Source organism: Syngnathus acus, chromosome 10, assembly GCF_901709675.1.
Source record: "Syngnathus acus chromosome 10, fSynAcu1.2, whole genome shotgun sequence".
NCBI classification, from domain to species: Eukaryota; Metazoa; Chordata; class Actinopteri; order Syngnathiformes; family Syngnathidae; genus Syngnathus; species Syngnathus acus.
In genome coordinates this window covers 5,662,918-5,685,871 of record NC_051095.1, presented here as the reverse complement: position 1 = coordinate 5,685,871, position 22,954 = coordinate 5,662,918, and the positions used below count along the sequence as shown (strand labels likewise).

At 48.0% G+C, this 22,954-nt stretch overlaps 3 protein-coding genes and 2 long non-coding RNA genes across 7 annotated transcripts; 2 read left to right on the top strand and 3 right to left on the bottom strand.

Annotated features, from left to right (window-relative positions):
* Nucleotides 1–146: 146 nt before the first annotated feature.
* Nucleotides 147–8,041, top strand: ctc1 (CTS telomere maintenance complex component 1). Of its 3 annotated transcripts, XM_037262588.1 has the most exons (24): nt 147–289; nt 654–741; nt 1,235–1,325; nt 1,392–1,614; nt 1,714–1,925; nt 2,259–2,388; nt 2,463–2,750; nt 2,814–2,936; nt 3,158–3,387; nt 3,451–3,592; nt 4,123–4,337; nt 4,555–4,718; nt 5,013–5,127; nt 5,197–5,551; nt 5,609–5,698; nt 5,765–5,910; nt 6,001–6,086; nt 6,167–6,302; nt 6,386–6,454; nt 6,525–6,678; nt 7,331–7,386; nt 7,456–7,612; nt 7,688–7,784; nt 7,858–8,041. In XM_037262588.1, the coding sequence occupies exons 1-24, from the start codon at nt 230–232 to the stop codon at nt 7,941–7,943; spliced, it is 3,513 nt and encodes a 1,170-aa protein (XP_037118483.1). In that variant the 5' UTR covers nt 147–229; the 3' UTR covers nt 7,944–8,041. The 3 variants fall into 3 exon arrangements, with proteins under 3 accessions (XP_037118483.1, XP_037118482.1, XP_037118481.1); XM_037262587.1 differs by having other exon boundaries at nt 5,197–5,698; nt 6,528–6,678; XM_037262586.1 differs by having other exon boundaries at nt 5,197–5,698.
* On the bottom strand, nt 928–4,626 carry LOC119129492. Its single transcript, XR_005099195.1, has 5 exons — nt 4,535–4,626; nt 4,106–4,361; nt 2,241–2,709; nt 1,730–1,891; nt 928–1,551 (listed from the first exon to the last, which is right to left on the bottom strand). It is a non-coding gene; the product is annotated as an uncharacterized LOC119129492 (long non-coding RNA).
* A 1,759-nt stretch (nt 8,042–9,800) lies between the features above and the next one.
* Nucleotides 9,801–17,997, bottom strand: LOC119129402 (disks large homolog 4-like). Its single transcript, XM_037262645.1, has 20 exons — nt 17,946–17,997; nt 17,753–17,863; nt 17,130–17,200; nt 16,339–16,455; nt 14,298–14,348; nt 14,037–14,161; nt 13,805–13,974; nt 13,600–13,736; nt 13,378–13,528; nt 12,986–13,254; nt 12,806–12,908; nt 12,643–12,739; nt 12,389–12,565; nt 12,286–12,323; nt 12,176–12,214; nt 11,664–11,765; nt 10,906–11,078; nt 10,696–10,805; nt 10,530–10,621; nt 9,801–10,111 (listed from the first exon to the last, which is right to left on the bottom strand). The coding sequence occupies exons 1-20, from the start codon at nt 17,980–17,982 to the stop codon at nt 10,005–10,007; spliced, it is 2,277 nt and encodes a 758-aa protein (XP_037118540.1). The 5' UTR covers nt 17,983–17,997; the 3' UTR covers nt 9,801–10,004.
* Nucleotides 16,454–21,250, top strand: LOC119129496. Its single transcript, XR_005099199.1, has 2 exons — nt 16,454–16,607; nt 20,430–21,250. It is a non-coding gene; the product is annotated as an uncharacterized LOC119129496 (long non-coding RNA).
* LOC119129422 (7SK snRNA methylphosphate capping enzyme-like) lies at nt 18,178–22,542 on the bottom strand. The gene is made up of 8 exons (XM_037262689.1): nt 22,124–22,542; nt 21,313–21,621; nt 20,854–21,098; nt 20,439–20,709; nt 19,586–20,126; nt 19,301–19,513; nt 19,117–19,225; nt 18,178–19,052 (listed from the first exon to the last, which is right to left on the bottom strand). The coding sequence occupies exons 2-8, from the start codon at nt 21,588–21,590 to the stop codon at nt 19,015–19,017; spliced, it is 1,695 nt and encodes a 564-aa protein (XP_037118584.1). The 5' UTR covers nt 21,591–21,621; nt 22,124–22,542; the 3' UTR covers nt 18,178–19,014.
* Nucleotides 22,543–22,954: the final 412 nt, after the last annotated feature.

Sequence of the window (22,954 nt, the reverse complement as noted above, 5' to 3'; positions counted from 1 at the left end):
CCAAGTAATTTAAGCATTAAACGGGGGGGGGGGGGGGGGACGGCTGGATTAATGGAAAAAAATACTATTTGGACTGTAAATGTTTTTTTACTTGAAACAAAGACGCAGCAAACGCGTTATATTTGAGCCTCAGCGGCTACCGTTAGTGCCGTGGAAATCCCGGAAGCGCAGTGTTTACCGCGGGATACTTACAGCTCATTTTATTTTTAAAAATATAAATGTACATTCTATGGATGACATGGACGCAATGCAGCTGTTCCGGGCACAATGCAATCCGCAGAGTGAAGCCGTCAGTATCACAAATATTCAATGTTAAAAAGTGTATTTTTTGCTTAGGAATATTGCCATTCATCGCTCTTTTATCATTCTCTGGGCATTAGCGCGATCGCAATGAGAGCGTTGCGGGTGTCTTAAAAAACGTTTCGACTCTCATCCAAAGAATTTACCCAGCCTTTGCATAAACAGATGATTCTCGACAACTACCACAACAAACCAGTAGATGCGATCGATTCAAAGCCTGAGTGTGCTCGCCCAGTGTTTCACGTGACTCAGGAGCACAGACATGACAGAAAACATACGGAAAAGTAGCAATCGTAGTAGTCCATTCAAATTGGTAGGAGTCTCAACTGCAAAACCTCTGCTGTTCTCTGCAGGAGGCCAAATGGTTAGAAGGACTATTTCACTTCGTCAGAGAGTATGTGTGGCCTCTAAATTCTGGCCCCGTACCCTGTTCTCAGACAGGTGAGTCTACATATATGTAAAAATATATACACTATATTTTCGTTGTTTAATGTCTTTTCTTTTCAGACCGATCCCAGTACAACTATTGACTCACCAATACCTTATAACTCTAGTACTTTTGGAACTTACAATTTCTATTAAACCAATGATAGATCATTTTAAAGAATGACCAATTTTTTTTCCCCCCAGTTATTTAGTATTCATTTGTGTCATGCAAAACCAAATTAAACTCCATGAGTTTTAGTCTATGTTCAATATAAATTGAAGTGCAAAGTAATCCAGGTTCAACTGTTAAGCATGACACCGTGAAGTTAGAAAATAAGGCTGGATGATACAGCTGAAAGTTTTGCTACGATGTTAGTATGTGTGTGTAGCGATACTGTAATATGTGCACACACACAGACACACACACTGTAATCGAGTTTGGATTCCGGGTACCCTATGTGGAGTTTCCATGTTCTCCCCAAGTTTGACCAAATTCTCTAATTTGCAGCTGATGAGGGTGTGTCTCACCTGAGTGCAACTGTGTTGAAGAGGATACGAGGGAAGATGTCCAGCACACACACGCTGCCCATCAGCTACAGGTAAGGCATGCTGTCCCGTCCCGCCCCATTCAGACACGTTGCTGACGTTTTGCGTCGGCTCACCAGGCTGGTGTGCGTCTCTGAGCTTCTCTCTCACCAGCGGCTGGCGTGCGTCAGTAACCTGTCTTGGAGCACCAGTCAGGAGCGTGCGTTAGCCGAGGAAGCGGCGGTGGCGCTCCCGGGTCGGCGGGCTCTTCCCCGGGCGCACCTCCTGCTGATCGGGCGCCTGACGCACGGCCGTGACGGAGAGTGGACATTGACAGACGGCGGCGGCAACGTTGGGTGCATGGTGAGTTGGTGCAACCATTTTGGGGGAGATCACCAGGTGTGCCGCAGGATATGTTCCAGATTAACAAAACTGAGTAAGAAATGATGTTTGCCTGTCTAGGTTGTCTCTCCCTCACCTTTGTGGATGGGTCGTCTGGTCTTCCTCCCCCACTGGCACTACATCCCCCACGATGCCCCCTTGCAAGCGCAGCCGGAAGCCCGAGGCTACGTGGAGCTGATTGGCTCTCCTGTGCTGCTGTGTCCCGGTCCTGCGCAGGGATTGGTCGCCGGTGCTGTCGCTGTCAAAGAAGCTGCGGCCTTAATGCACGACAGGTGAGGTCATACTTTCCTCTCATTTCAAACTCACCTGTCAACATTATCAAATGACAGATTTTGATTTGATTTTTGAAGTTTGCAGCACATTCAAGTACCACCAACTATTTTCCTCTTAGCCATGTCATTGCGTTATTACACGTGCATGTATTACAAACAAATCTCTGTCTGACGTTAGCTTCCATTGTTCGCATCCACATTAGCTACTGAAGTTGGCTTCCAATGTGGAGCCCAGAAAAAGCTTCGCCTGCCCACCTGACACCAAGATGTGCTAATAGGTGCGTTTTTCAGCTAATAGTTTCAGTTCCACCTAACCTCTTGTCTGTCTGTCAGGTTGCAAGGATTGCGTCTGTCCATCTTCGGTAAAGTGGCTTCCGTCTGCCCCCTGCTGGTCATCTCAGGAACGTCTTTCTTCTTCTTCATGCTGTCAGACGAAACACACACACTACCTGTCCTGGTCAAGGTAACCACAAAAACACACATGAAAAGTTGTCATTGTGTATTGAACTTTTGTTTGTGGTGTTTGTTTGTGTTTAGAATAGCAGCAGGCTGTGGTGGGCACAGTGCGTGTCGGTCGGCGAGTGTGTATGCGTGACAGCGTTGCGTGTCTGTGTCTTACGACCGTGGGGAGGGAAGAACATCCTGTGTGCGACCGAGCACTCCGAAATGCACAAGACGCACGAGCAGCGGTGCGCCCCAGGCGAGGATGCGCCGTCAACCATGCCCCTCTTGCCGCCGTCTCCCTCATCACAAATGTCGCAGCCCGAGGAATGCGAGGTCCAATCTAATGACAGGACCAAACAGTCCAAAATCATCAGTTACCAGGTGAGAAACATTTTCTAATTCTTTGCGGATGCCTCTCCTAATGCTGCCCCTTTCCCATTTTAGGGGACCGTCACAGAGGTGGTGAGCACGGGGGCGGGGCTTTACGTGATGGACAGTAAACTGGGACTGTGCCTGGCCTATCAGCCCAAGCTGAAGAGGAAGCTGCGAGCCGGCGACGTGCTGGCGGTAAGGTCTTGTTAGCCATTCCGACCTAAGATGGCTTTTAACTTTTTCAGGGCTTCACATGTTCACCATTATCGGGTTAACATATGCCTTCCTTTCTGCCTTCCTTCTTTTGTTTGCCGAAGCTCATTTTTTCTCTAAAAGCATAATTGCAAAAGAGCTTGCTTGGTGGATTGATTACGTGATAAGTAATTTGACACATCAACGTTGCCATCCCAATCCAGATCCATCACGTTCACTTCCTGTACCGGCCCTGTCCCGACTTCCCTCCCAGTATACTTTGCCCTTGCCTGCGCTCCACTGTGACGGTGACAAAGTTTAGCGCCGTTCTAGGCTCGGTCCCTGACAGAAAGTGTCCAGACGATGGCGTGTTGCGGCGGTTGCTGGTGGAGAGGAACCTGGATGTGTCCCGGTACATGTGGACGTGCCACCTGTGCTCCCAGTTTCGACGGAGGTAAACGATTCAAGGTGGGGATCTCTGTCAGCATTCACGCGCTAACTCGCGTGTCCGTCGCAGCCTGCTCCCGAATGCGTCACAACAGTGCACGTGCGTGTTGTCATGGAAAGTGATGGAGGTCGCGTTTGGACAAGGGCAACGACACAGACGAGACATCTACGCCGAGATGTTGGACGAGCCTCACACGTGTCCGCTGACACAGGTAGACCCTCCCTGTCATCACCAATCGTTTTTTAAATTGAATCCCTAAACCTAAAAAAAAAAAAAATCTCCAAGTTGGCGTAAGTCTTCATCAAAAGCTAGGCGGAGGTTTAATTGCCAAAGTATATATATATATATATATATAACTGAATTCTTCTTAGCAAAGTAATTGTTCTGGGTTTAGAAAAAAAAATCACTGCAGCGTAATGCAGTTTGAACATTGAATAGTCACTGGATTTCTTTAGATTGATTTTTCTTTTACCACTAGAGGGAGCCCGTGTGCCACTCCTCGACATTTATTTAAAATACAAAAAAGTGTACTGAACTAATGAAATAATTAACACCTCAGGGGTGTTCTTATCAATACTGTACAGTTCAATTATTTTATGATTGCATTCTAAAAACATCAGACACTTAAAGGTGTTCCTTAAATAATATCTATTTTAAAGGTTGTGGGAGAAGTGACATGATATAGATAGATGCGGATTTTCACCGTTTGTGGCTGGGTGTGTACCTGCGTTATCTCTCCAGTATGACGGTGACTCGGTGCAGCATCAGTATGTCAGCCTGTCAGAGCTCCAAGTGTCCCTCCAGGAGGACTGTTGGGCTTCCTTGTGTCTCAGCTCTCTGCTGCCACCTGCTGGAGTCGGTCTGACCCGACCTCAGATGGACGCCGCACTGGCCTGGTCGTGTAGAACTTTGACATCGGACTCAAGGCGCAAACTGCAGCCCGAAGAGACGCTCAGGTAATCCTCCACCTCTGTGTGAGCCTGGTTACGAAATAGGGACACAATGTCACCAAATGTTGGGGGAAAACTGCACTTGTGTGTTGTAATTTGTGTATTGTTTTGTTTCTTCAAAATGTGAAAAAGTAAAAATGGAATTAAAAAGAAACTGTAAAATTAACAAAACTACACAATATGCAAAAAAAAAGCCTTCACACCTGATCACGTTGGTGCACAGACAGCGCCCCCTGCTGCTCGTGGGTGTACTGGAGCTGCCATCAGGTGCGTCCCAACATACGCTGCAGCTGAGAGACCGCACGGGGGCCATCGCCTGTGTCATCACGCAAACTACAGAGAAAGCGGCGGGAGGCCACGGCACGTCATTCAATACGGCGTGGATAGGTACACATGTACACGCTGATTGACAGGAAGTACAACCTGTATTTACTCTGTGTGTGTGTGTGTGTGTGTGTGTGTGTGTGTGTGTGTGTGTGTGTGTGTGTGTGTGTGTGTGTGTGTGTGTGTGTGTGTGTGTGTGTGTGTGTGTGTGTGTGTGTGTGTGTGTGTGTGTGTGTGTGTGTGTGTGTGTGTGTGTGTGTGTGTGTGTGTGTGTGTGTGTGTGTGTGTGTGTGTGTTTTATTTGTGATTTAGGGCTATACAAATGAACTTGACTTGACTTTGTTTGTTTGTTTTCAGGTTGTCTCATATGTGTCCAGCAGTTCACCATGGTAACAGAGCGATTCATTCAATCAAATTTCCCCTCCTACCAACACCTGGATCAACACAAGTACATCACATACAAACAGTGCAGGTACACACAAACACACACACTTCATACTTGTGTGGTTTCTGATTCTGTGCGTTTGTGTTTGTGCAACAGCATTTACCTCCAGTTCTCTGAGGACAGCATCCACATTTTGAGTCCATCTGCTGCCATGGAAATGCATCTGCGTAATAAAGGGGAGGATTCAGGGGAAGAGGAAGAAGAGAAGGAAGATGTGGCGAGGAAGCAAAGTCAAAAGGACAAGGATGAGGACACAAAGTCCTCGCGCCCTTCGTCTTCATCATGCGTCTCGGTGGTCCTCCAGGTGGAGCAGAAGAATGGCGTGATATGGCGGGAGAATAAGGAGGCGTCTTTCTCCATCACAGCGACTGTGATTGGGCCCGTGGCGGCCTGGGGGCGGGACCCCAAAAACCGGCCAATGAAAGCCTTTGAGACAGGAAATGAGAAAAAGGTGACGTTAGCAAAGCCTTTGGGCTTTACCCAATCAACAATGTGTGCGTGTGTGCAGGTGACCGTGTTGTGTTCAGGCGCGTCTGCTCGCTGGTTTCCTCTCCTGCAGCCGGGACGCTTCTACAGACTGGTCGCGACCGGCACCCACGTACGTATGCCACTACATCATCGCCGCGACTCGCCATCCGTCCTCTCACTGTCAGCCGTCAATCAGGACGTCGCCGTTCTGGCGGGCAATGCCACACTGCTGGTCCAATCTGGGTGGAAGTTTCACACGTTGACACGGCCCCTCCTTGTACCCGCCTGCCAAAGGAGCGTCTGTCCTGCGACATCTACCGTGTCGCAAGTGTTGGATGGCTGGTGAGCTGTGCTTGTCATGTGATGTCACTGTCATCGGACAATCAATCAATCAAAGTTTGTGTGTGTGTGTGTGTGTGTGTGTGTGTACAGTGCAGATGTAGTGTCTTTTCAGGGTTTTGTCTCAGACAGGATCAATCTGAATGACAGTACAAGGGATACTGGACAATCTAATGTTGGTGTGTCTCTCTCACACACACACACGCACACATTTGACAAAAGAAAGCAGTTCACCGACTGTGTGTGTGTGTGTGTGCAGGTGCACGTCTCACAGTGTGTGACCAAAGTGGAAGGAGCATCCATGTCTTCCTGAACTTGAACCATAACGCGTACCCGCCTGGGATGTTGCCAGGCAACACGCTGTTGCTGTCTGCGTTCCGCAGGAGGGTATCCAGGTGACACACACACACTTTGGGAGACACACACACTCACACACAGAATGTTTTATCACCTCTGCCTGTGTGTGTGAATTTTACAGGTCAGGGCATGTATATTGCAGTAACATACCAGTCAGCTGGGTGGCAGTGCTGCGGGTTCGAGACGAGAGGTATCAACAAGCATCCGACTGCCTGAGTCGTCTCCTGCACGCACACACATCACCTGGACTTGTTGTCTAGCAGGTGGGAGGACCGACCACCGCCTCCCATCATGCACCTGGCCCTGTGGACGCAGCAGAGCCGCACTGTGGGCCGGGTCAAAGGCCATGTGGTGTGTTTCCTCTTTATGCAGCTGCAGTGGAACTGCTTCGAGTGTGGCAGTGTGTACAAGCAGGTACACACACAAACACACAAAGACCATAATTAAAGAGAGAGCGTGTGTGTGTGTGTGTGTGTGTGTGTGTGTGTGTGTGTGTGTGTGTGTGTGTGTGTGTGTGTGTGTGTGTGTGTGTGTGTGTGTGTGTGTGTGTGTGTGTGCGTGTGTGTGTGTGTGTGTGTGTGTGTGTGCATGCGTATGCATGCGTATGCATGCGTATGCATGCGTATGCATGCGTATGCATGCGTATGCATGCGTATTCATTCATTCCTGATTACAATTCAGGGAAACTGAGAATGTCTGACTTAAGACCTTGGGTAGAAGACACAGCTTCCTTGTACTGCCACAACATTGTCAGAGTCACAAAACCACAATCAGAGGTTGTACCCACTAATTTATGTCTGGAGTGACGAATAAATGAGGAAACTACAGGCCATATGAGCAAAATGTGTGCTCTTAATATATTTCATTTTTCATCATGCATTCCAAATATTTTATTTTATTAATTTTTTTTTTAATAGGTTTTCTTCATTATTTCCTCATTCCCCCTACACCCAATTACTCCCATTTTTTCATAGAAAACAATAAAAAATATCCCCAAAATTTGGGGGGAATGAGTTTTAATCAAGGTACCACTCATAGTGTGGTCCTTCCTCTCTTTGTCTCTCAGTCTGGTTGCAGTGGTCAGTGTCCCTCACCATCAGCTGTCTTTGACTGCACCGCCAAGTAAGTGTGCCAGATAATCAGTGACTGCTTACCTTGATGATGATGATGAAGATGATAATGGACCATCAGGTTGGTCATGGAGGACGGCACAGGCGAAGCTCACGTGCACTTCACAGGGGCGCTTGTTCGCCAGGTGCTCGGGCTCAACCATCCCCAGTGGGAGGGACTTCAAAGAGCGGTGAAAGCCAGAGGACACATCCAAGTGTACCCCCGTGGGAGGAGCCAGGTCGGGTTGGACCCCCCCATCAATGAAGGTGATTTGCCGCTTGTTAATAAGACACTTCCTGCTTCCTTTTTGCAGGCGTGCGATGACGGGCTGCTTGACTTCCTGTTGTTGTGTGCTGCCGCCGTCAAATCGTTGTTTCTGACCTGCAGGATAGAAAACCAGGCCAAAGAAGGTAACACACACAGATATATTGGCACACACGGAACAACAGAAGCTTGATGGATCAGCACAGTGGTTTGTTTCAGAGGTCAAAAGTTTGAGAAGTACCAAAAGCAACTTCCTGACAAAGATGGCACCGCCCCTCAAGCTCACCTGTCTGCAAATACACTGAACGAACAACACTAACATGTATGGTCGGTCACCATGGCAATAATGGACATAACAGAAACTCATGTTTGCAAATGTAAAATAAAGTGAAGTAAAACACGCTCTGAGTCGCCTTGATTTTTTTTTCTCTCTCTCACAAAATCAACATGGAAATGTTGATTGGCTGAGAGTTTCACTTGACTAAAAGATAATTTTAAAGTGTGTGACATTTTCCATATTTAACCAGCAAAAGACATTTTCCAATATAAAATGTACAGTATCCGAAATGTGAGTGACTATTTGATAAATTTTAATACTTTTTCTCCCATGTTGTGCATTACTTTAAGATTTGCCTGTTGGCACATGAACGAATTTAGGTGACCAAAAGAACCATAGGCCAAGAGGAAAAAAAGTGCGCTCATTAAAAAAGAAGTACTAATACCTGCGTGTCATTTACATAATCTCCCTCTAGCGGTATCCCACCGCATTACAGGCAGGACTCTTCCCGCGATTTGTTGCTTGGTTCAGGCATTACACAGCAACCAACAATTCATTCGGATTTAACTTCAATTTAATTCAACTCTATTTCTTACATTCTGCCTTTAGTCTGGAATAATGTTGATTTTATTTTCTTGTAATGTATCAACTTTACTCCTGTAAACACGGGGTTTGTTTTTCCACATAATACCACAACTTTACACATAATAAAAATTGAATATTTTTTCTTTCCTGATATTACATCTTTTAGGAATATGACTTATCATAGTTTTTTTTTATCAAAATTTCACTATGCCATGCTACTGGATTTTAATCTTGGTGATAGTCAGTGAGCAAAATATTTTTTGAGGTGCTACATGGTGTTAAAAGTTTGGAAGAACTGCTCTAACATCTGACTTGCTCATCCGTGTCTCTGTCAGTTTTGCTCACTCACTCCGTCACCAGTCTCACTCTCACTCACCTGTTCGGATGTGTGTGACCCTCGGCTCCGGGTGGATCCGAGCCGGGGAGAAACAAGTTGGCCATTGGTGTGTGTATGTGTGTGTGTGTGTGTGTGTGTGTGTGTGTGTGGGGACGGACTCTGGGTGTGGTCCTGTTCCTGGAAGGCTTCTTGTACTACTGCAAGCAATGTCACCAGAGTCCTTTTGCCTCTTTTTGACTCTTCTTCTGCTTCTTGACTTTTTGACACAGTTCACATTCTGGTCAGTTCCTGGATCTGTTCGCTTGGGACTTTCTGCGTTTGATCAAGATTGTATGAGTTGGCAAGCACAAACTTGGTCAATAAAGCTGATTCTGATGAGCGGTCCAATCCGGCCCGCAACTGGATTCCAAAATTATGAGAATCAAAGAGAAAATATCATGTGGTCCACAATAAAGCAACTGAAGGAAATCAAAGGTGAGACAATAAGGAAAAATAGTCACGAATAAATGTGCCCTACTCATTCCACTAGTGCACTGGATTGTCTAACCCTAGCGTACTAGTACACGGACAATTGAACGCACGGCTGGGTGTTTTAATATTTGTTTGTATGCAGTCACGACTCGGGAGACTTGGCTTTTTTTTTTCTTAGCAATTTATTCCAAGATTTCCACAAATTTGTTCGCCGTTTTTTCTCCCACTGACGCATCGGCGGAGGAAATCATTGGGAAGTCTCGAGTGACAGTCGTTAGCTGTTAGCGTTAGCTCACTGAGTCTCTGTGCTGTACAGTGGACGGGGACGGAGCCATGGTGTGGCCACAGTGTTGCACAAAGGGATTGTGGGAGATGTAGTCCATGTGGGCTGGGGAGGGGATTCAGACATGACCCAGCGTTGTGCCCGAAGCAAAGCATCATGTGATCTCAAAGCCCTGAATTCGTGTGTGTGTGTGTGTGTGTGCGCGCGCGTTTGAGCCCCATTGTTGTATTTACACACGCACACGGTGTGTGTAGAGCACATCCATCAATCAATCAATCAATCAATCCATAAATAAATAGCAGAATATAAACACATTACCTACACTCTATACTGATCATACTTGGCCCGCGCCAGCGTTGTCATGGATACACAACATGTGCACGGGAGGGGGGGGGAGAACCTCTGCTGAAAAATCAGAGTCGGTCACGGGTCACCACCCAGATGTATGGGCCGCTCTGCTCCTCAATGACCACTTTGACTTGGTGGTACACCTCCTCAAAAGTGTCCCCGTGCACGATGGCTGCACACACATGTTAACAGCCGTCAATGGACAGCGCATCCACATATGTAATCACAGATCGCAGCGCTTTATTTACTTATGGCAAAATAAAAAATTATAATTCGGATAATGGATGGACATGTATATATGTGTATGTTACAGGTTAACAATGGCCAATTAAAACAGCGGAATACAATTTAAGTTCTCTTTAACGGTTTAAAAGAAGATGATGATAGTTCATAGAGATCAATGAAAACTGAAATGGAAACAAAACAAATAAATATTCTGGTTGTCTTTTGTAAATTTGTTAGCCCGGACTCCAGAACAGTAATTTAGATATGGAAGGAGTAAACTAGCATCTAATAACTCGTAAGATGTGTAAAAGATAAGCGCTGTGTGAATACTTTGCGGGTGCACAGTATCTGAGAAATATATTCACCAGTGAAACACTCGAGGAAGTCTTGTTCCATTTTGATGGCTCGATCCAAAACTTTCCTGGCCTGATCCTCCGACAGACGCTTATTCAGGTCGCTACACACACAAACACGAGCACACAAAATGAGAATATGTCCTAACCGGTCGGCGTAGTGGCCTGACGGACTCACAGGATGTTCTCCAGAGATCTTGGTCGGATGAAGATTGCGATGGGGTGAAGGTGAGCAGCCTGGAGTCTCCTGACGGCGTTGGCCGACACGTCCAGGATGCAGTGCTTGCCCTACACACACGCACGCATAAACACATACAGCAGAGCAGATAAATCACATGGGCAAGCATCGTGAAGTTGAGCCATCGCCGTAGCGAGAGGAGCATCTCACCTGGCGGGCCACTTGTCTGACGCTCTGCACCGATGTGCCGTACAGGTGGTTGTTGTACTGGCCCGCCTCGATGAAATGATGTGACTGGATGTCGCGCTCCATCTGCTCGCGGGACGACACAAAGTGGTAGTCCCGCCCGTCCACCTCGTAGTCCCTGCGGGGGCGAGTCGTGTCTGTGGAGGTGGAGGAGTAAATTGAGTTTTGCTTTTTAAATAAGAAAACATCCATATTATATTTTCTAAAAACATAGTAATGACACGATTAAATAACATGGCAAAATTGCTGCCCAACTGGGCCACCTGAGGGCAGTATAAGACAGACATCCGGATATACTGTACAGCTGTCAGCTCCTCGCAGAGGATAAGGAATTTATGACTGAGAGCTCTTATATTGAAAGTCTACATGTGTTGCTGCAAAGTTTGTGTTCAAATCAATTGCTACACATTCCGTCAGTATATGAATGTTAGCATTAGCATTGGGCTAGCGGACTAGAGTCTAAGATATTGACTCATTTCAAAAACACAATGTGTAATTCTCCAAGTCGTAGGTTCTGTTTGACCGTAAATCTCAAGTAGGATAAACTGCTGGAAACCTCCTTTTTCAATAATTGTTCAGTAAGTTCTCACATGCAAGTCAAAGCAATAAAATTGTCCAAATGGCAGCTTGTATCGCAAAACTGTCCTAATTCAGGCACCACCTGTTCATGTCTCCGAGGAGTTGAGTTTTAGCTTAGTGAGTTGCACGTTCCTCCAACTCACGTGGCACGCAGGAGCCAAACTTGTCTGGGAAGTCGGTGAGCAGGTCGTCGTTGATTCGGTCTTTGGTGGGTCCCAGGACGATGACGGGTCGGGCGTAGTCCACTGCGGAGACAGCAGTTAGCATATTGTCACGGTCGCTTGCTAAATTGCTTATGTTTTACTCTCTAAACTCAACCTTTTTGCAATCCTTGGACCAAGTGGCTGTTGTTTTTGCACATCACGTCATTATAAACTTAATGATAAACTTGACAGATCTTCTCAGACAAGTCCATAGGTTTGTTTATTCATCAATCCTCCGTTTTCCTTTTCGCCATTCCTAAATTCCCTAGTCAACTTATTTTTTTCTTTTTTCGTCAGCTATTTATAGAAAAAAAACAAATATTTGTTTTGTGGTTTCTCTGGAATACTACAAGACTGTGCCAAAGCTAATAGGAAAGCAGTAATTAATGATGCAGACGTATGTTGACGTCATGTGTTAGCCTGCATATATTTTTCAAGCCTCCTCAACCCACCTTCAGTCTGCACTACCGGCTCGTAGCTCTGGACCAGCCCTGCAACGGGAAACCATAACAGTCAGGCATTGCCTCTTCGTCCCCTCATCGCCTTGGTCATCAAAACTCACCTTGAGTCTTCATTCGGGACCACTCTTTCCTCTCGACCCTGAAACACACACATGCGCACACGTCAGTGGCAAAGCCGAGGCCAACGCGGCAGCCGTGCCTCACCTGTGTTTGGATGGGATGTACCCCAGCTCCTCCAGCTCCCCCTGCTGGTTGACCCGTCTGGCCTGCCACCATTCGTCATCGGCGCTGTCGATCACGTGAAGCACCTCCCCGAAGTTAAAGTCGAGAGCTTGCGAGAGAACGCCGCAGTCCCACGTCTTATCGTAGTCGAACAAGGCCCTGCGACACACAGGATGGCGTCGGTGCTTTGTTGAGTTATTTCTGGCGCATTTCCTGTGTGTGCGTGTGTGTGTTACCTGACATAGAAGGTGCGGTTGGCTCGCAGGGTTCCTGGCGAGCTGTTCATCATCTGCTCACGCAGGTCGTGAATCTTGGCTTCAAAGCGGCTATACTCTACATACATACATTGACATGACATCAACTTGCCGATGATGCAAAAACGCAGATGCGTGCACTCACCCTCAGGTCTGTACTGTGTTACTATGGTAACCGTTTGACCGGCGTTCTTGAGCGCCGCTGCGGCCTGCTCATGCGTTGCAAACCTGAGATCCACGCCATTCACCTGCCCACGCATGCATAATGTTGCTCAAATTGTGATGTCACAGAAACGACCTGAGTGTATGTGTGAGTCACACGCACGCTGAGAATCTGGTCGCCCTTCTGGAGTTCTCCGCTGAGGTCCGCTGGCCCCCCGGCGAGGATGAAGGAGATGAAGATCCCTTCGCCGTCCTCTCCGCCCACAATGTTGAAGCCCAGGCCGCTGGCACCGCGCTGCACGCACACGCGGCGGGGCTCTCGGCCGTAGTCGTCCTCTAACATCATGCCGCGGTGGGGCGGTGAGTAGCGGCGAGGCGACGGCGGCGGGAGGGCTTGGGGGTAATCGCACATGTAGTCCGGCTCCATGTAGGCTGCACAGGCAAGCCGGAAAAATGTCAAGATGCTGGATGATTAACCCCCCACCCTCCCTACAATATGAAGCTCCTCAGCTCAGGATACGAAACACTAGTTAAAAATAAAGACAGCGGACGTACAGCTGGTAAGGTCCGGGGGGCTGAATCGCTCAGCCGGGTGGATGTAGTGCGAGGAGGGCGTGGCCACCTTCAAGTAGACCACCTCTCCTGTATTTTTCAGTGCCGACACAGCATCTTCGTGCAGGACGTCTTCCAGAGACAAATGGTTGACCTGTAGACCACCAGTAAGGGCTATGGGGGCCGTTGCAAACGCACACAGAGGGAGTGACACGGCGTACATACGGCCAGAATCTTGTCGCCGATCTGGAGCCGCCCGTCCCGCTGTGCTGCGCCGCCCTCAATGATCTTGGTAACGTAGATGCTGTTGTCGCCGGGGACGTGCTGGTTGCCGATCCCGCCGGCGATGCTGAAGCCCAGACCTGCCGGCAAAATAGATCGAAATTTCTCCTTGCCGAGGGGTATCAAAGTCGGATGCCCCGCCCCCTACCTTTGGGTCCCTTCATAAGTTTGATCTTGGCGACGTGCTCGCCGAGCGGGCGTCGCCTCAGGACGTATAGCCGTACCACGGGCCCCGCCTCTTTCAGGGCCTCCACGGCAACCGAGTGAGTGACCTCGCGCACGTCCACGTCATTGACGAAGACGATGCTGTCGTTCACCCTGCGGACGGACGCGCAAACGTTGGTGTGTGTTCGCACACGAGGACGCACATGCGTATGTACCTCAGACGTCCGTCCTGGGCGGCAGCTCCTCCGGGAATAATTTTGGTGATGAAGATGGACGGGTCATCTCCAATGTGAGGGTTGTCGGTTCCTCCAGCGATGCTGAAGCCCAACCCGGAGTTTCCCTGCACGTGCACACGTGACAGTTGATGGTGTTTGTGAATTTAGGATCCATTTACTCGTGAGCGGTTTTCTTTAGGAAAAATGATGCAATAGCGAATATGGCGAGGAAAGTGCCCGTGCGTCTGTGTGCGTGCTCACCCTCTCCAGCGTGATCTCCTCATACTCCAACTCGCCTTCGGATCCGTTCATCTGTGAAAACACACCAAGGGTTAAATCGCGTTCCAAGCATCCCGCACCCCCCCCACCCCTCGCCCACTTCTGACGACGGGTTGCCACGGCAACAGTCGCCTTCAGGGCCCAGGCGGCTACGGCGAGCGTCTCTCTCTCAAATCACGGCCGTTGCTATGACATCACTTCCGCCTGTCCTGCGTGCGGCTTGTGCGACGAGGCAGCAGATGGCGCTATGCAGTGTACAATATTCGTAGGGGGTAGCAAAAACAAAAAGAGCAATAGCCACTCCCTTTAAAAATATTCCTAATTGCATCTACGAATAGTTTAAAATGTAAACTAGTGCAAAAAAAAACAGCAGAAGTGCTCTGCAGAAATGTGCACTCTCCACTAACAACCCAGGTTAAACTGTCATACTAAGATGTTCTCAGTCAAGATGTGTCCCTTCAAGTCACGTGTACAATATGTTGTTATAGAGACTAGCATTTTATTTTATAGCGCTTGTCCAAAATAAACAGAATTCTAAAACATTAAATAGCTTGTGCGCCACGATTTAGTGCTTCAATCATATTCATTGCGCAGCTCTTTCTGGTTTGCAGTACAATACAGTCATGAAGACACAAATGAAGAGTCATTTCACAATTACTGTACGGTGGCTTGGCATACTGCTGTTAGTAAACTAGTTTGAAAGTATTTTTAGGATAAAGAATACGTGCCTGTAAATAATGTGAGATTGTCTGGCTATGTTGCCGCACTGTTTGTGTTCTAATATCTATACTTAAAGTGACATAACACCACAACTATAAATGATATCAATTAGCTCATCCGTGGTGTTAGCTAGTGGGGGCATTTTTAAGGCAAAATTGTTTTGTTGTACGTAGTTTAATTCTCTTTATTTTGTTTGCTTTGACACTAAACTTTAATTGGGACTGTCAAACTGCTGCTTACTGTGAAGTCAAAGTCTTTTTTTTTGTTGCAAACATCTGGATTTATTCTTTAGGATTAATTCTGACTTGAGCCGAGGAGCAAAATGGGTCTGTGGCAGGTGGAAGGATGAGATGACATGCTTTATGACCAGGAGGAGGAGGAAGAGGAGGAGGTTGTAGAGTCGGTAATTATGTAACAGAGATATTAGTTACACTTCACACTCAGTTTCCCATGACACCTCCGTACACTTGGAGGTCAAAAATGAACGTTTATCGCAATATGAGGAGGAGGAGGAGGGGGAGGCTCTTGAAGCTTTTTGGAATGTGGGAGTTAGCTGGGACGCCAGCAAACGTGCACAACCCCACACGAGAAGGGAAACGACCCCCCGACCTCCCAACTGTGCGACAGATGCTCGACGCGGCAGTGCCCATGATGTCGAGCAACGCAACCGGCTAGCCAGGCGTTAGGTCAAACCCGCCCCCTACACGCCCCCTGATTGGTTGAGCCAGGCAAAAAGGTGAACTTGTAACGTTACCATCATTCTCTGTCTGTGTCTCTTGGCTCTGCGCACATTGTTGATGAAGCGTCGTCCCATCTTTTTGGCGTACCACACCGAAACGAACATCACTTCCTGTCTCCGCGGCGTCTTGCCCCCTTCGCGGTAAGGGGGTGTGGTGGTGGGGGGGGATTACATAAAGATGGAAGGAGTGATGAACGACTAAGACGCCTTGTCGTGATCGTTGACTCGACTCATACCGGGAAGACGGAAAAAAGGGGAAAAAAAAAAAAAAAAAAGAGACAAACCGGCCTAACGAGCAAATCCGGCGATGAGAGGACGACGCTCTTCGGCGCTCGTCATCCTCATCCTCATCCTCCCCCGCTCTCTGTGCTCAACTCAACTGCTGCGTTTCTTCTCTCTCTCTCTGCCCCCTCCCCCACCCATGCGAGGAATCACCTCCCCTGCGTGATGTCACACGCACACACACACGAAAAATACTGCTGCCATGGAGACCCTCCATCCCCCCCATCCTGCCCCATCGCTATGGCGACAAGCGGGAAAGCGTGTGCGTGTGTCAGTACGTACAGTGAGCGCAGCAGGGCGTGAGATGGTGTCCAGGTGTGTGCGCGCAAATTCGGGGGCGTGTCCGTCAGTCACGTTTCCAGGGCTTGACTGGTCGTCGTCGTCATGGTAACGATACTTCTGCGGTGGGGGACACACACATACACACACAGACAGTCACAAAGCGAGCTTCAGCATTCGGCGACTAACGTGACCCGGAAACAGCCGGCGGCGCCGTCTTCCGACATTTGTGTGACCCGAGTGAGAAGCAGGAAGTGGAAGACACACGAGTGGTATGTTCTAGTCAACACATGCACACACAAACACGCATGCACGCACACAGGTGTAAATATCGGACAGCTTCGTTAAAACACACATGAGCACGCTGATGTGTGTTGCTCTGCTCTTACCTTGGTGGTGACAATGCAGAGGCAGTCCATATCCACACACACACACACAATCACACACACATTTTCACACACACACACACACACACACAGACACACACACACACTCTCACTCACACACACACTTAGATCGCGCTTTGTACCCCCCCCCACTCTCCGCGGTTCTCCTCCTCCGCTTCCCACCGTCTGTCGACAATGAGCCAATGAGGAGGTGGGGGAGGAGTGGGGGGGGGGGCACGATGCAACGAGTGTTATTTTCTGCTGGGGGGGGTCACCTCCTTGACGACAGAAAGAGAGAGCCAGAGAGCCAGAGAGAGAGCAGAGAGGAGGTGGGCTGTGCTCTTGTTGCCATGGTGTGATGCAGCTGTTGCTAAGGAACGGCGGAAGGCTGTTGGACGGAAAGCGTACCTGGACAGGTGTCTGCGGACGGCTCACCGCGTGGTTTTCACATACCGTCAGCTCGTAGAACTCCTGGATGTCTGCGCACAGGTTTACATATTTAGTGCTTGGAAATACAAATACAAAAATCAACCTTGTCGAGTGAATTCAGAGATTTCAGAGAAGTGATGTCACAAAATCTTCTCGCTGTCATATCTGCTTTAGAGAGCTTCGTTGTCACGGCGTAGAAAAGTCTCGACAGGACTGGCTAGGATATATTCCAGCCAGATGAGGCTTTTAAGCAAAAAAAGAGGGGGCAAAAGTACGTACACAGTAGTATCTTTTTTAAGATACTCCAAAAATAGAAAAAAATATGTGATGAAATTAAGCACTCATATATTAACATGGCACAATGAAAAAGGTCAGGAAATGCCTTCAATGAAAAATTTTTTAGAATTCTTCCTGAATTTTATTTTATCATAGTAGTTGTGTGCTGCCTTCTATTTACTTTAAGTCTGAAACGCTTACACAGTGCCCGTTTCTTTTTCCGTCACACAAACCTGACATTTGAGCAGGGGTGTGCAGACTTTTTATATGCACTTCATACACGTTCCAACGCTCGCGTCAGTGTCCGAGAAGTGAAATTGCAGTACCGAGCAAAGCCTGAAACAGGTCACTCTGGAAGATGTTGAGCAGTTTCTCGGCTTCTCTCGTTTTGACCCCATCGGAGCAGGCCTCCATCAGTTGCAGAGCTCGCTGAGTGTCTGGAAAAACATGGAACACGTGAGCCGAGGCATCTCTCACAAGAAATTATTTGAAAATGACAAAAAGGTTATCATCTCTCACCGTCTCGCTTCAGCGGCATGTTGTCCTGCGATCCCATGGAAATCCTCTTTAGGGATTTGCCGGGCGCACTGCATGCTGGGTAGTGAAGTACGCCGATGGACGGACTCCGCTCAAGCCCAAATGCACACGTGAAGCAATCACTGACATCAGTGATGAAATGCAAGTCAAATGTATTGATTTATTTGAATGATCAGGCAGTGCGGGCAGAATGGTGAATGAGTTGTGGTTTCCCTCAGTTCTTTGTCTTCTGTGTAAAGTCTCTGCTCATATTTACATAAAACAAAGGAAATATTATCGGGCCTGACCGATTCAACGATTCATCGTTATCGACTGGAGTTCTGCCGATTAAACACAGTAATAATCATTTCTCATGACCCCATAAATGATGTTTAGTGTCAGAGTTGTGCGACATGTGGGATTTTGAAGTCACCACTTCCAGCAAAACTAAAGAACAAAGCGAAGGAAATGATATTTTATGTTGAAGCGCACCGTGGGGCTGCATCATTTTTCCCCAATAACAACGATGACCTGCATCGAAAGATAAATTTATCAGCTGATGCTTTCTTGCACCTTTTTTTTTGCCACTTGAATGTGTGTTTTCTGGATTCGAAAAAGCTCATTCATTCTTGAAATGTTTTTGAAATTATGCAGACGTTATTTTGATCAAATCGATACTAGCCGGGCCTCAATCTAAACTATGGCTTTCCTTTCACAGTTATTAAGGATTAAAAAATGATTTGTTATAAACCGACGGCGTAAAAGCCTACAAGCAAAACACTGAGAACCTGTACATTGACAATTTGACCTTAAAAACACAACGTCCTGTCACCTCAAGTTCAGTTGTCTTACTCCAGAGAAATCGGAAGCTAAGCTCTGATGAATTTCCACCATCTCGAACACAGTCAGCTGGGATAGGATCCTGCTCACCCGCGACCATAATGAGGGCAGCCGTAAAAAAAAATCTCCCCCGCCCCCGAATAGATGACGTCCCATCTTAGCACCACACAAACAAATGAGCGTCACTTCCTGTCTGCGATGCATTGTCCAATCACGAGCTCAAGTCAGCATGTCACTTCTTGTGGAACAGGTAAATGGGCTGTTTCTCACCTGGAAACAAACTTCAAATCAGTGTGTGCTTGTGCCAGTGTGTGTGTGAGTGTTCCTGTGGTACCGTTGTGTGTGAGGAGCCTATAGGAGCTGAAGCCGACATTGTCCATCAAGTAGGAGGTGAAGTGCTCTGGTCTCAATTTTAAACTCCTGTAGCGATGGTATGTGGTTGCCTAGGAGACAACACCAGTCCCGGTCAATCAAGCCATACAGTGAAATTCAATTGGTGTGTATGTGTGGAGTACTACCGAGGCTTTCTTGCTGCGGCCGTAGCGTCGCCACGGCTGCGGCTCGAGGATAAACAATCCGCCTGGCGACAGGCTCTGATAGGCTCGTCGGAAGAGTCGGACCACGCCTCCATCGCCGGCTTGCAGTTGCACCCACTTAGTCACGCACATACACATGATAATGTCATACTGGCCCTTCCCGGGCCACACCTCCTGTTCTGACACGTAGTCCCCCTGTGGTAGGAGTCACAAATAGGCGTAAACTTCTGAAGAGGTCACAAACAGGAAGTGGCGCGCAACACTCACCTGGATGAAGGAGATGTTGTTGGGAAACCTGCGTGAGGGTGGGGGAGTGGCGTGGAGGAGAGGGGGTGCGGCCAGAGGACCGCGACTCACCCTCAGAGACAGCGGGAAGGCCATGAGACGCACAGCTTCGTCCTCCTTGAGCACCTCTTGCTTCTTCTCCTCCTTTTTGGCTGCCTCTCTACTTGGGGAGGGCGAACACCTTCTCTTCCGCTCCTCCTCCACCAGGTCATGTGACAGGAAGTGCCTGATGTTCTGCTTGGCAGCATGCACCAGTCGCCCATCCAGCTCCACCCCCAGGATGTGCGCGGGGTTGAAGGCGCGGGCCACGGTGAGCGTCAGGTGACCGGCGCCGCAGCCCACGTCCAGCACCTTCTTGTCTCGGAACCAATCGGCTTGGAGCAAGCGCAGCCGCGTGTCCTCAACCGGCCCCACGCGCCCCTCCCACCCATTGCCGTAGAAACCGTGGTAGCCATAGAAGCGGCAATGGTTGCCATACTGGTAGCGGTGTTTGTCCTTCTTCTCCGGGGGCTTGCGTATGCACCTGCAGAGCAACAGGCGCGTGGACCAGCAGACGATTAAAACCTCGTCAAAGTTGGAAACGTTTCACATCAGAAATTTACAGAGTCGAAGGGTGGCTCTTAATAGGGAAACTAAATATAGTGGGCGGAAATTAATTGATCAAAAAAATATCCAACACTTGACAAAGTTCTACTTGCAAATAAATCTGTTGAAATGTTTTGCAATTTTATTTCATTTGTCCTCTTCTACAAAATCACCAGAAAAATTCACCAAAAATTCATCACCAACCACATTCTGATGTTTGCAATCTGATGTTTGTAACCAGGGCACTCACCTGTTGGGCCCGAGCCCTCCTGCCAGCGGTGTGTGGAACTGGCTCGCCTCTATCGTGTCGGCGACGCCACGCGTCGACCTTGCCGAGGTGGTCCGCCGTCGACCCCTCTGCCGCCGTTCACCGGATTTGCGCGTGGCGGCCGGAGGAGGGTGGGAGTGTCTTCTGGGAAGGATCGGGGGTGGGGCAATGTCCTCTCGACAGGTGATGGCCGTGTTGAGTTCACAAGGAAGAGGAGACACTCCTGCGCTGCCTTCTCTGGACAATACTGGAACTGCCACAACAAAACTTCACCATGTACATGTGTTTTGTTTTGCCGTAAGTATCAACAGTGAAAATGAGCAATAGAGACCGCATTGAAAACATGTTTTTTTTTTTATGTAGTTAGTTTTTCCACTCCCATGCCAGTGTGTCTCACCACTTATTCCATCTGTGGAGGGAAAGATGGGACGGGTCGCTGCCTCCTTATCACCGCAATGATGGTTCCTGTGTCTCCTCCTGGACTTGATGGGGGAGAACAGGACGCCTTCCGCCTTGCCACCTGGTTTTCCCTCTCCCTTCAAGTTCAAAGGGTCAGTGATGTCTCGAGGAACCAGTATGTCCACGGGCTCCGTGCTACGGGACGGCAGTGGTGAACACTTCGGAGTAGTTTGATTGGTGGCCCTGATGGTGAGTCAGACACATGGATGTTACTGGTAAAGTACAAAATGGATATATAGTGCAATGGTGGTTAAGTACCCAAGAACAAATATGTCATTACTGCACTTGTATAAAAAAGAATAATATAATGTCACGAAATAAACTGCTTTAATTGGTGCAAGTGTGTGTGACTTTCAGCGTAGCCTTTTTTCTCCTCCGGCTCTCGGCTCTTCCTCACCTGTTGACGTCTTCGTCCAACAGTGAGTTAAGGTTGAGCGGGTCAAAGATGTTGCCGCCCAACAGGAAGTGAGTAGGCAGCAGGGACTCCACATGACTCTCACTGCGGGCGCGGCGATGGCGCTTGGCCGGACCCTTGAAGGCGACACCCACGGAGTAGCGCTTCCTCGGGATGCGCTGAACGGGCGCAGCCAGCGTGCTTTGACCGCTGCCGTTTGTCGGGGCTCGGGGTTGATGGCCGATGGAGATCTTTTCGGACTTGTCCACCGACATCATCATCCAGCTCTTTTAGCTCCTTGCTGGAGAACAGCTAGACAAAGTAATGAGAAGTTGAACAGTTCGGCATCTGCATTCTAGTTATCAATTAAATTCCTTTGCGAAGATTGTTGATTTTTAGTGTAAGTCCAATATTCTTAAATCTTAGTGAGTAATGCACACTTGCAAAGGCTTTTTTGTTTGTTTTCTGATTTAAATTCCTGCTAAATTCCTTTGCAAAGATTGTTGATTTTTAGTGTAAGCCCAATATTCCTAAATCAATTCCGGCACACTTGCAAAGGCTTTTTGGTTTGTTTTCAGATTTTTTTTACTGTATAACTTTTATAAATAAAAGTTAAAAATCAGTTCCCACTGTCATAACAGTGGACACCTACTATACTAAATATTTGTGAAGCTTTGCATGTCTCCACACAGCTGTGCATGTCTCCACACACCCTGTTTACAACCTTTGCCTTCTGTATGCAACATGCTGTCAGAAAAAAATGTCTGCTAGTTGCAAGTACAAAGATCTATTATTTGTGAGGGGGGGAACTTACTTGGTCTGAAGACTTGCCTTCTCCAGCGTGTTGTTGCCAAAAGACCCTCGCGTCCACTCCAAGTGTGTGACAGGCAAAAATAGAAAAGTGCCTTTTTCTTAGTCCCGCCTACCGGAAGCTGAATGCTCCAATCACAGACCAAGCCCGGCGGACAGTTAGCTTTTAACTAGCAGTTTAAAGGATGTGGCTAGCACGGTGCTAACTCCACTCCACCGCGAAGCACAACGGGTACAAACATTGCATACCGTGCGTTTGGAGTCTACGTTCGTGTCCAATGTACCTCGACGAGACAACATAGCTAGCATGAGCGCTCGCGACCTGTTTGGCATCGTCTCTTGTACTGGTGAGACGGCCTGTATTAATTTACACCAGTCCGAGCAGGGGGGGGAACGCCAGCACGGCTGATTGACGACAGTAATGACCAATCACAAAACAGGCTGGCTGTCCGTCTCCCAAACGCACCAGTCAGAGGGAAAGGATGTCCCTAGCGACGCCTGACTAAAAACAATCAATGTGAAGGGTGGGCCAAAAGTAGCTGAGCAATTCTTAAATTAACTTAAGTAAGCAAAGACGGAAAGAAACAAGTGTATATGAAAGTAAGGTAAGAAAGAAGGGTAAATGGAAACAAGGATGCTATGAAAGGAAGGATTGTCAGAAGGAAGGATAGAAAGTATTGAGGAGGGATGGAAGGAAAGGAACAAGGATGTATGACTAGAGCAGAGCACCTTTATTTGAATGAATCACAAAAGCATCAAGAAAAATGATGAAGGAAGGATAAGATGAAGTAGGAGAAGTCTCATACTATTATAAATATTCTACATATTTTGCATT

Excerpts from the sequence above, each read along its gene's own strand:
- LOC119129402 (XM_037262645.1), bottom strand. The coding sequence starts at position 17,982 with ATGGGATCGCAGGACAACATGCCGCTGAAGCGAGACG. Across the intron at positions 12,215-12,285 it reads GTCCCGAATGAAGACTCAAG|GGCTGGTCCAGAGCTACGAG; the intron begins GTGAGTTTTGAT and ends TTCCCGTTGCAG. Across the intron at positions 11,766-12,175 it reads GCCGGTAGTGCAGACTGAAG|TGGACTACGCCCGACCCGTC; the intron begins GTGGGTTGAGGA and ends CTGTCTCCGCAG.
- ctc1 (XM_037262586.1), top strand. The coding sequence starts at position 230 with ATGGATGACATGGACGCAATGCAGCTGTTCCGGGCACAATGCAATCCG. Across the intron at positions 3,388-3,450 it reads TGCTCCCAGTTTCGACGGAG|CCTGCTCCCGAATGCGTCAC; the intron begins GTAAACGATTCA and ends TGTCCGTCGCAG. Across the intron at positions 3,593-4,122 it reads ACACGTGTCCGCTGACACAG|TATGACGGTGACTCGGTGCA; the intron begins GTAGACCCTCCC and ends TTATCTCTCCAG.
- LOC119129422 (XM_037262689.1), bottom strand. The coding sequence starts at position 21,590 with ATGATGATGTCGGTGGACAAGTCCGAAAAGATCTCCATCGGCCATCAA. Across the intron at positions 19,226-19,300 it reads GCCGCAGCAAGAAAGCCTCG|GCAACCACATACCATCGCTA; the intron begins GTAGTACTCCAC and ends GTTGTCTCCTAG. Across the intron at positions 19,053-19,116 it reads TAGGCTCCTCACACACAACG|GTGAGAAACAGCCCATTTAC; the intron begins GTACCACAGGAA and ends GTTTGTTTCCAG.